Source organism: Meleagris gallopavo, chromosome 4, assembly GCF_000146605.3.
Source record: "Meleagris gallopavo isolate NT-WF06-2002-E0010 breed Aviagen turkey brand Nicholas breeding stock chromosome 4, Turkey_5.1, whole genome shotgun sequence".
NCBI lineage: Eukaryota > Metazoa > Chordata > Aves > Galliformes > Phasianidae > Meleagris > Meleagris gallopavo.
The window spans coordinates 13,907,563-13,919,603 of NC_015014.2; the positions used below are offsets into that span (position 1 = coordinate 13,907,563).

The 12,041-nt window shown below is 38.3% G+C and overlaps 1 protein-coding gene across 1 annotated transcript in view; it reads left to right on the forward strand.

Moving 5' to 3' along the window:
* INTU (inturned planar cell polarity protein) overlaps positions 1–4,679 on the forward strand; it is a 40,075-nt gene extending 35,396 nt beyond the window's left edge. Inside the window, 3 exon segments of the mRNA XM_010709585.3 lie at positions 253–442; positions 2,748–2,902; positions 3,810–4,679. Coding sequence (XP_010707887.2) covers positions 253–442; positions 2,748–2,902; positions 3,810–3,921 — 457 coding nt within the window. The 3' untranslated portion in view covers positions 3,922–4,679.
* Positions 4,680–12,041: the final 7,362 nt, after the last annotated feature.

A 12,041-nucleotide genomic window follows, 5' to 3' on the forward strand; every position in this document is an offset into this window, starting at 1 on the left:
TTTTTATTTTCTTGTGAGAATTTTTGAGAGCACAAGTTCAATAGCTAACTGCACTTATATGTTAAATTTTAATATAAGCAGTCCAAATTAGCAAATTTCCTCAATATAGAAACAAGCACCTTTCTAACATCTCCATTTTAGTACTCCATTGCAGCTACCAGAAAAATGATTATAATAAAATTGTACATATTGTTTAACTGAAATTTCATTCGTATTTATTTGAATATTAAAATGATTATCCTATTTTTGAAGGTTGACATCTGGTCCTGAGAATACTCTCTTCCACTATCTATCTTTGGAAACAATGCATGGAATCTTTATTACTCCAACTCACAAGGAAGTCGCACGGCTCGGGGGCTCCATCCACCCTCAGTTAATTGAGAATTTCCATCGTTGCTGTCTTTCAATTCGTTCAGTTTTTCAGCAGTCCATGATGAAAGAAGTATGTAAGCTTTGTCTTCAGTCTCTCTACGTTGTTAATTTATTATTTCAATATTGATTTCATTTCTTTGTTTAGAAAGTTCACAATAAACTGAACATCCAACCATGTATGCATGTAACTGTGGTTCAACCTACCATGCCCTCAAAATAAATACTCCATGTATTCAGTATTGTATTTTTCTGTTTGATTTTAGGGCTCTGTAACTTAGCACAAAGTTCTCTCACTGGGTTGAAGTGTAGGAAATAGCAAGAGAAGGTTGTTGGATTCTTTTAGTCATATTAATCCTTTAAGGAAATTTCAGACTGTAGGAGAAAGTAAATGGATGCCCTCTCTTTGCACAGAAAATGTTTGATATGAGCAGTGCCAATGCTCCCCTTGCTGCCCTGATGGTGTGTCTTATCACTGACCTGAAGAGAGCCTCTCTGACGCTGAGGGAGTGTTTGTTCTCAGTGCCTTTGTTCTCTGAGATTGCTTATACATTTGCCACACACTGATGTCTCTGATAGCTTTCTCACACTGATATCTGTCTGGTTGTAACCTGGCTGGTTATAATGATCAATTCTTTTTAATTATGCTGCCAAATAATCTCTCGGATTTTAGATTATATGGGACAACACAACAGGTGAGTATTTTTTCTCTTAACAAGAAGTTCAAGCCTTGCTCTAGCCTTGGGCTTAATCCTGATCTCAGCTGCCAGAGCTTCACTTGAGTATTTGGTATTTAGGAAAGAAAAAAAAAAAAAAAAAAATTAAGGAAAAAAAGGGGATAGATCTGATATCAGCAACTCTTCTGCCTTGAGCTTGATATTATAGTTTTCTGTTTACTTCACATGATCCATCCAAAGTAAATTGTAGTAACAGTGCAGAAATCTAAACAATAGCTATGAGAATCAATTTGAGATGCTCAGATCAGATGTTTTGTGTTCAATACCTGTTTTGTTTTGTTCAGAGTCTGGTTTGTTAATTCTGCAGTTGATTTTACTGACACAAACCAATTAGGGCAGTATTTAATCCCTGCTAAATTTGTGACCTGTTTAGTTTCTTTGGAAAAAAGGAAATAATTTAATATTATCACAAGTGGACTACTGCATACCACTTGCATTTCTTTAGATCCTTAAGTGACAGTCCAAGTGCATTAAATGAGAAATGTGAAAGAACAGTACAAATTGAATCAGTGCAGCTTGCAAGTATCAGTATTATTTTTCTGTTTTTTCTTGAAACTACTGAAGAAGTTATTTCTAGTTAGACTGATGTACCTCAAATCTTATTTTCCTTTTTTTTTTTTTTTTTTTTAAGTGTTAGGAAAAACAGCTTAAATTGGTGCATTATGCTGTCAACACCATAAGATGCTGAGGTTAGGCTGAATAAGACATTGGCAGTGGGTCTTTTTTTCAGGGCACTTTGGCAGGAGATCTGGAAACCCAAAAGCAAACAGAGAGAGTACACAAATATTTCTTCTGATCAAATGGCCTTTCGTTCAAGTTGTTAAATAGGCAGCTTGTAGTTCAAGCCAAAGATACCCGAGTAAACAAAACATTCAGCTATTAAGTGTAGTTCATAAAAAGTGAAGAACGCATGCTTGAAAGTGACAATTTCTGTTTTAGCAACAGCTGTGTCAGTACACGTTTTCCTGGGTTTTTCAAGTGTGTGTCTTTACCATAAGCAGCAGCTGGGTTCATTGTGCCCTGAAAGTCAGAAATAATTGAACATGTGCTGCTGAACAAGTTTCTTTTAGAGGAAAATCTAAGAAACCTATGTAAGCCAGCTTGTTAGCTAGAAGTATTTGACTCCAGAAATCCAGGCTAGTTGTTGTTAGTTGGCTTCAACAGTTAATGTAATTGCCGGGTTGTATTAGGGCACAAGGAAAATGTAAAAGAATGAGTCGAACTTCTGAGTTCATAGGGCTTGACAAACAAAAAAAAAAAAAAAAAAAAAGGCAAAAAATGTACATTATAGTGTTAATTCAAAGGAAGAGATGCGAGCTTTAGCTGTTTTAACATAGTTTGTTGTTAATGAAGCTGCTTTACCTCAAATGTCCTAGTAGAAAGAATGTTGTTTGGCTAGACTAGAAAATCAAAATGAGGAGAGCACTTCCAAATTGTGTAAGAATATTAAAAATCCTGTAGATACTGAAGTAACAAAACTGAAGAAAAGAATCACATAAGCAAAACAGTTATATCTTCTATCCGGATTCTTGACAGCGATGTCATTCAGCAGCTTTCTGAAGAAAGCATGTTAAAATTACATATACTAATGTTAGCATTAAAAAAATTATCTATACCAACACTTCACCATCTGTTTTACAGAAAAAGAAGAAAGCAGGCAGTAAAGTCTCAGAATTTAGTAGTACAGATGAAGACTTAGGTCCTGTAAGAGAACATGGAGTTTTATTTGAGTGCTCTCCTGAGAACTGGAATGATCAGAAGAAACCACCACCAACACTGAGTTACTGGGTTGTGGGGTAAGTTTAAAGACAGACAAATCTATTTCTCTCCAAACTTTCCATTTTGAGTATGCTTCTATCATAATAAAGAGTATTTTTTTTTTTTCAATTGGGAAGACCAAATCCACTTACTGGTCTATCTGAGATGTTCTGGGGAGGGAGCATTCTTTCCTGGATTTGCTTTCCAAGCTCTGCTCTCAGCACAAATAATCTATTTACTGTGATGTCACATAATTTTAATTTAAACTTATTTGCATGACAGAATAGTGTGCTGCCCTAGGTATTAAATATTAAAAATAAGAGCTTTTATTCAAAGTAATCAAACGTAATGAGAAAATAGTATGCATCATCACTTGACAGTTCAGAAAACTGCAAATAATTTAATTGTTTAAGAACAGGCCAGCAAGCCACATTCTGCAGCCATCACTTCTCGCCGACTGTGTTCTGTGATGCCTAATATTTAGCTGCAGTTAGCAGTCGTGTTAGGATGACCGAGGACAGTCCATCAGTATTTACAAAGCTCTATGCTATAATGCTACATACTGTTATGCAAAGGTATATTGACAGCTTTCCTATTTTAGTTCTTTCCCTGAAAGAGTCAGTTGGAGTGACACATAGGAATGTACCTGCCAGGTTGTATTAAGTTTAAAAATGAGTAAATATGTAACTACTGGGGTTTGCTCCCATGTAACCCAGTGCAAAAACAAAAGTAGCATCAAAATACATACTAAAAACATAAACTTTTTTAATAGGCTTGAGAAAACTGAAGAGGGAATAATTTTCTTTAGGAATCTAACATATGAAAACAGTAAAATCATGAAGAAGGGCCACAGAGATTGGCTAGCTATATTATGCAGCAACTGGAAAAAGCTAACACCTGTGATTTCTTATTTTTGTGGGGGTTTTTTGTGTTCTTTTTCTCCAGGAGGCTCTTCTTGCATCCAAAACCACAGGAGTTTTATGTTTGTTTCCATGACTCAGTCGCAGAAGTTGCTGTTGAGCTGGCCTTCAAGCTGTCCTTTGGTTTAGCTACATAGATGAACTTTCTGAGTATTCAGCATCCTTGTTCTCATCTCTCAAAGCATTTAAAGGTAGTGAGAAAGGAACTCAATTGAGGTGCCTGCTAATGGCATACCTTTGAAATGCTTTTAAAAAGGTAAATCTACCTTGTGATTTGACACAGGTGAAACTTCAGAGCTGATTCTAATGACCTAATCAGTTGAATACTTATAAAAAAATTTCAGAGCACCAAAGTTTTAGTATTTATCTATTGTCAAATTATTTATCCTAGTTGTAACTTCATTATGTGAAAACCTCACATAGTTAGTACATTCACTGCTGTTCACTGTCCAATATTCAATGTAAAATGATACACTGATGTCCTCAAAGTGCTCTGTGAATATTTGGCAATCACTGATAAGGAAATTTCCCAATTAATGAGAATTTTGTGCCTCTAAGCACATGAAAAATACAGAAATATTTTCAGTAGCATTTTGTTAATCACAACAAAAAAGAAACCTTTTAGAAGAATAACGATGTTTAGCCACCCAAAAGTGATGGTGTAACATTTTTGCTAGTGCACATTGTTAGACACTTGAGACCTACAGTGTGACTGATGTTTTACCTGATTTCATGACTTTGATCACAAATAATGCTTACATTTGTTAATAAAACAGTTTTGAAGGCACAAAAGAGGTGTGCTGAAGATGATATTGTTGTTTAAGACCTATGCATGGATAGCTACTTTTGTATTATATTCATAATTTCATAATAAAAAATACATATTTTTAAAAGACCAGTAGAGTGCAATTCTAATTTATTTTAAAGTTGCATATTTTCTTTTGTTCATTTAAATAGTATTTGTTTAGCTAGATCTTCTACAATCTAATGCTGGATACTGAAACAAAAGTTAGGTTACACCTGTGTGAGGCAAGAGAAGGAATGCTTGCAAACTCAGGCGGCTTCTACAGAATTCAGCTTTCCTACTAATTGCTGAAAGGTTTGCGGTAGACAGACTAGTTGCTCTGATTGTCAGTTTGTTTATTTATTTAGTTTTACTGAAGGTCTAGTTTAAAATGTTTGATTTTCTTGGGTCCTTTTTTTACCCCCCATCCAGCACATTTAGATTTGGTCACCTGCATGGTGTCCACTCACATACTTTGTCAATACTGCAATTTTTTTTTTCTTTTGCTGCCTCTACCTGCTAACAATGGGATAAAAAAAAATATATAAATGTATTTAGGAAATTGAATTCAGTTTTTTAGGTTCTCATGATCAAATCCTTAGCTCATTTCATCTAGCAAATTGCACTCAGAGTAATTCTAAACCAAGCCTTTAAATGCCTTTGACTGCTCATACTTACTGGCTGATTCACAGCTTGGCTTGAATTGTTCAGGAGTTGCTTTCATTTTATGCAGTAGAAGTCTTAAGCCTGAAGTTTAAGTGTATGATGGATGTTTTGTTAATCAGCCCTTTCCAAAATTGATGGTTCCTTGGTGACAACACATCAGTTTGAGATGTACAGAGCAGAGTTGCATCAGTAGTGCTTTTACATTTCCATTCTCCATCCATAAATAAATTATCTGAGAGAATTCTGTGTTTGATTATGGATAATATATGAACACCTTTAAAAACGGTCTAAAATAAGTTTGGAATGTTGTGTTTCTTTCTAGATCAGAAAAGGAACACGGGGGGGAAAAGCAATTATTGCAAACAGTGGACACTGAAAGCTAGGCCTAATTCATTTTGTTAATTTGTTTTAGATTATTTTCTTTGTTGTTTTGTTTTTTTTCTAGGGCACTTTGCTGCCAGTGTAGTGGACTAATCTCAGTTGACTTATTTGGGTTAAATCATTGCAGAAAAAACAATGAATATGTAGTGTGTGTGGAAGTAAGAAGAAGGACTGAAGGAGCTCCTTCAGTAGCATTCAGCTACGACAGCTGCTCTGAAAGTAATGTCTCCTATTTTATTATGTTGGCCCATGACATCAGAGATAGATGTTGATGGTACAGCAGTAGAGATTGAACCTTCCCACCAATGTTCCCTTACATGTTGTTGCCATGCAGCAGATGGCAGCAGAGGAGCCCTGCCCCTAGGACTCATTGAGAGCAGAGGAATGGTGTGCCCTGAGGTAACACGCCCTGCTGCAAGGGACTGGGGAGCAGCTGTTGGCCTGGTGGAGCAGTGCCAAGCGCTGTGGTGGATATGCAGAGCCGGTGGCATGGTGGCTGCTCATCAAGCAAGTGAAGCTGCTGCTGCAAGTGAAGGCCTCATCCAAGCAGATTCACGCAGAGCAGCAGTGCAGGGTTACGGTCGACTGCTTTGTGCGCATCCAGACAGAACAAGGTACAGACCCAGCTATTCTCTTTCACCACTATGCTTAGGAAAACAATTTCAGAAATATCTCTGTACCCACAGTGATGGCAAGCCAATTGCAGGCTGCTGGCGTTCAGAGGAGTGCTGCTAGGTGGCAGGAGGAGGTAGGGAGAAGGTGCACTTCCCTTTGAGATTCTTGTTGATCTGAGAAACAAACCTGCAGCCGCAGAGTCAGCACGCTTTTATGTGATGAAGCAGTAAAATTATGCTTAGTGGTGGTTGCAGACATTTTCCTTCTGATGGTTTCTCAGAAGCAGCAATTATTCAGTACACCCATGTTGATATGAATGAAAGTGTACTCAGAAAAAGAAAAGAATACCCAGGCTTGATTTTTCTTTGCCCTTATGGTATCTTTGCGTTCACCCACAAGAACACAAGAAGATACTTGTGTGTTACGAAGCTCAGTCTCACTCCTGCTCACCACTGCCTACCAGCACAGGCGGGAACCACGCACAGGGCAGGGGTAGTGATGGCAAAAAGCATATGCTTTTCTCATGGTTCACATAAGATTTCCTTCCTGTATTAGTTCCTCAGCACCATTTAACTTAGTGCATTTACATTAGCGTCCAGAGGAATCCTCTTTTTGATCTAGAAAAAGTATATCACCACAAAAGCCCTGCAAAGTTTCTGGCATTATTATTTAGTTATTGTTTTGGTATGGAGTCGGAGCACCCCCTGTGGAAGCTAACCTGTATAGGCAGGCTCCTTCTAGAAAAGAACACGGGTTAAAGGGAGTCCGATGCTCAGTGGTTTCTCTTGACAGTTTTTTTCTGTTTTCAGACTGGAGTTGATGCAGGTATCTCTACTCTTAGAGAGGTATAGAAGTTGATGAAAAGTTATACAAGTAAGGAGGCTGAAAGTGTTTCCCATTCCTCAGCATTTGCATTTACAGTTTCTTGTGCTAACACTGAATGCATACATTTTTTGTTACACATAAGAATAAATCCAGATTTCTAGCACCAAATGCCTGAAAAATAAAAGACCTGAAAAGGAATATTTCTAACCTTTGTTATATCTCCTGTAAGTAGAAACAGTAGAAGGGATGCTGTATAAGAAACTCCATGTAATACAAACTGTGGATGTTTATGTTATGTTAAAGAATCCATTTCGTTTTCTGTAGGATTTTTTCAGTTCTGGCATGGCAATTTGGTAAATGTAATACACTGTTTTCCAACAGAGGCTCCAAACTGTGCTTTCAAAGACAGGTACAAACAGATTTTAATGTCCAAAGTGGATAAGTGGATAAACTGGTAAATAAATAACTTCTTGGTTCTGCTTCATAAACTAACTAGATCTGGCCAAGAACTGTGAAGTTCTTTCTCTCAGCATGGTTGGTAATTCATGGTAGTGTGTTGATAACATTTTGTAATTAGCATATTTAAAAGTGGGCATGGTTTTACTGTATAGCTTATTGTTGAAGGTAATGAAGTCTGACTTTTTCACTTCTGTGATTAATAACTTTGTGACGTGCATGTAAGTAAGTGCTCATAACTGCAGTCAAAATTTTCAAAGTTTTGTTTAGAACTCAGTGCTTTTGGTGCTAACTGATGGAATTATTAAGATATATATTGAAAATCTTAGATTCAGGTACCAATGTTTCTGTTCTTTGTTAAAAAATCCCAATTACATTTTAGCAGTTAAGATGGCACTAGCATGGATTCTAATCTCAAAAATGTTTTTATATAATCTCACAAATGAAATTAGAGCCGTTGTTATTCTAATGTGTGGAGTTCTTATGTTGTGTCCCTCAAGCAGAAATCTGTCTTTATCTTGTTACTTTTCTCTGCGTTATTTGCTTGCTATTGTTACCGTGCAACTGCCTGAAAGAGCTCCTACATATTAGAATATGCCATACATTATTGGAGTGTGTGCTATCAGTGTAGCTAAGTAATGGCCCTGTAAACTTATTTCTCGCTATACATAAAGCCAGAAACATTTACGAATAGTTGAAAGATTTTGAGGAGTCTAGTTTTGTACAAATGAAACATGAAAAAGAAAGAAACAATGTTAAGTTATGGCTCAAAATGCAAATTATACTTTTGAGCTATGCTGTCTTACCTTGCAAATTTGTTCACTTCAAGAGGAAGGTGCCTTAACTTGGATGGATTCTCACTGGGACACAGAGGTCAGCACTCAGGGAATTAATTGCAGGGAATCTTGATCCTGAAATACAAAGTGTTGATAATGGAATTTGAAAAATTACATCAAATGCATTCATATCTGAACAGAAAATAAGTTAATATTTTTTTAATGTAGAAATCTGCTTTATTCGTGTTTTTCTTAGGTTATCCATTTCACACTTTCTTTGATTATGTTTTAATAATTTAAACAAAAGTCTGGGTTCTGTGGTTTCTCTTGTTGACAGTTTTTTTCTGAGATGCAAGAAAAATCTGCCACAGGCAATACTTGTGCATGAGCTTTCCTGGTGTTGCTTCCCAGGAAGAATGTTGTCAGTCCTTAAGTTTGGATTGATCCCCTGGTATTGCATGCAAATTCCTCAGCTGTCCTTTTTCAGTTGCAATTCCTTCATATGTAAAGAGTTTGAAGTTGCTGTTTTCTTTTTCTCGTTAGAGTGGAAAAAGTAAAACATGCATGAGATACATGTTTATAGTTCTTCAAATCTCCTTTCTGCCTTCTAGAAGTATTTCCAGATGGCTTACATGTGTATGTGCTTGTGACTCAAAATTTAGAAACATTCCACAAATAGCATTCAAGATAAATTTCTACAAAAGGCTATTTAACAAAGTACCATTATACGTTATTGAAGCTCAGAGACTTGGGATGTTTTCTTACATACTTGATGCAGGATAGGAAATCCAAAGTATGGTGGTGAGCGTGATTTTTGCTTGGCTGGAGTATCTTTTGAAAAAGATTTCTACAAACTTTAGCTTGTGGGGAAGTAAAGTGCAAAGAACTGAAGAAAGCAGACTTAGCCAACTAGCCAGGCACTGTTGGTATTGACAGTAGTACAGGCATGGTTGAGCATCTTCAAATTGCAGCTGTCCCCTCCTGCTTGCTACGTGGACTAGATTAAAAAAAAAACACCTGAATGCTGTCCCCCTTTTTTTTTTTTATTTTTTTTAGCATTCTCATGTTTTTACATTATTGTGCTACTCAAAGACTTAACATTTTTTTTTTAAACATTGAAAAACAGCTGCTTGATGGACTATTGGTTACTGATCTGAATGTACACACTGTGAAAACTGTTTCAGTATGACTAAAGGAAAAAAAAAGCTATGAAGTTTTAATAGCATTGTAACATTTCAGAGCTCCCTTGAGACTGGAGTGACCTCATTTAATTCTTAAGCCTTCTAATTGCCCAGTAAAGAAGCACCAGAAGAAGGATCACAGCCTTTCTAAATTTAGCTATTGGAACCAGCTAACAAGGCATTACATCAGATAAATGTTAGGTAAAGATCTCTCTTTTGCTGTAGGTGAAACAAGAAGAAAACGTTCCTTAGTGTTCTTTACCAAAGAAAAACACTTGGCTAAGCATCTGAGTTTCCTTCTCAGTGTAGTGCAATAATGATTTCTTTTGATTATTTGGATGCAGAATGAGGAGAGGAAACCCATTAAGGTCCCATTTACTGCTTTTTGACATCACCAAGATAGCAACTCTTTCATGGGGCACTCCCCAATATCCTTCATGGGACAGGAGGAGCCTTAGGGCTAGTTTTTTGTCCTGCAGAGAAGGACTTGGGGGTTCTAATGGACAAAAAGCTGGACATGAGCCAACAGTGTGTCAGAGGAGTGACAGTATACTGGGCTGCATCACAAGTCGGGTGGCCAGCAGGGAGAGGGAGGTGATTGTCCTCCTCTACTCTGCCCTTGTGAGGCCCCATCTGTAGTACTGCGTCCAGGCCTGAGGCCCCCCAGTACAGGAGGAATGTGGAGCTGTAGAGCAGGTCCAGAGGAGGGTCACAAAGATCATTGGAGGACTGGAGAAAGGATGAGGCAACTGGGCTTGTGTAGCTTGGAGAAGAGAACGTTCTGGGGAGACCTCATTGTGGCCTTCTGGTACATGAAGGGAGCTTACAAGCAAGAGGGAAGCTGAGTTTTTACACAGTCTGATAGTGATAGGATAAGGGGAATGGCTTTAAACTAATAGAGGAAATTTAGGCTATATGTTAAACATAAATTTTTTACTCGGTGGTGAGGCACTGGCACAAATTGCCCAGAGAAGCTGTGACATATCTTGCTTAACATAGCTTGTTTGTGCGATGTCTGTGATCATAGCATAGCATGTTTTTAGTTGAAATACTAGACAAGTGATACTCTTAAGTCATTTGGTTGTTTTTATAAACAGGCATGTACCAAGTTAAATACTTCAAGGAATTAAGGAGTGCTGTTTCGATATCATTCAAGAAACTAATTCAAGGAAAAACAACCTTTTGCACAGAATGATCTGTATTGCTATCTTGTTGATACTAAGTGTTACACATCTTGAATTAAAGCCCTCGAAATGTAACAAAAAAATGTGGAGACCAAAGCATATAGGGATTTAAGCAAAACGTCACTGATTCTTTTTCAAGAAAAATTTAAGTAATCCGCACTTCTTGTCGGAAGGGAGGATAAATCTTATGGTGTATACAAATCTACCCATCTTCATTTCATGAGACTTCCTGTTATTTCTGAGATAGTCATTTTCAGTAAGAGAAGGGGAAAAAAAATTGCTGTGGAATACTGATAGCTTACAGACTTATATAGGCTTCCCAGTGCTATCCTGTGCTTTTGTTTCTGAAAAATAAAGGCTAGCAGGTTCCTGACATCTCCTTGCAGACTCTTTGGCTCCACACAAAGCACTCAGGTCCTCCAGCTACTACTACTTTTTAGCCCCTGCAAAATAGATTTTGTGATGTACAGGCTGAGAACTGGGGTGATGGATATCACCAGCTCCCAGGACCACAGCAGCAATGGAGGACCTGGGGGATAGGATCTGGGCGGTAGATGGAGCAGAACATGGACGTGATAGGACTCAGGTTTGCAGCTAACCTGATGTGAGTGAGTTTTGTTCATACTTGCAGATTGAGCAAACGGTGTAACACTAATGCATGCAAGCAAGACTTCTATGAACAAGTTCAGCTTATTGCAAATATGCAATCTTATCTCTGACTCATAGTGACACACTTGACAAAGTGAATGTAACAGCCCATGGCACTTTCTTGTCGCTATCACCAGCGTCTGCACTGTCTGTGTTCCCAGTGCAGCAGTCTGTCCTGCTGCTGCCAGACGCGCAGCACTCGTACGCAGACAGCTTGCCCCATTGCACAGCAGCTTTGGGAGTGGCTTGGTAAATTGCACTGCTACACAAGAGCATTGGCACGGAATGGGTGTGTCTCGGTTTCTCTCAGTCAGCAGTGAGCACGAGGCGGTGCTGGAGGAGCAGCGTGCTGCGGTGCCTTGAGTCACAGGGCTGGTTTTGTGCCCAGCAGGAACTCCGCGGGCTTTGGTCATGGACAGATAAATAAAGTTCTCGCAGGGCTTTCAATCCAGTCAGCGCTTCAGCGCTGATTCGCAGTCTGTCCGGTGGAACACAAGAGTGCAACAGTGTCACCTGCTGTGCTAAATCCAGGTGCTCTTTTCAGAGGGGAGCAAATACTGAGGGTGATTTTCCAGCATTGTTTTGTAGGGTTTTGAGTTTATGCCTAAAGTGGTACCCATAAAACCAACATACCTGCAGTGGGGGTAAGCAGGCTCTTGACGCCTTTTTTTTTCCGAGAAGGCAAAGCCAACGGCAGCTGTGGGAAGCACCGACGAGCGCGCGGCCCCTTTAAGGGGGCGG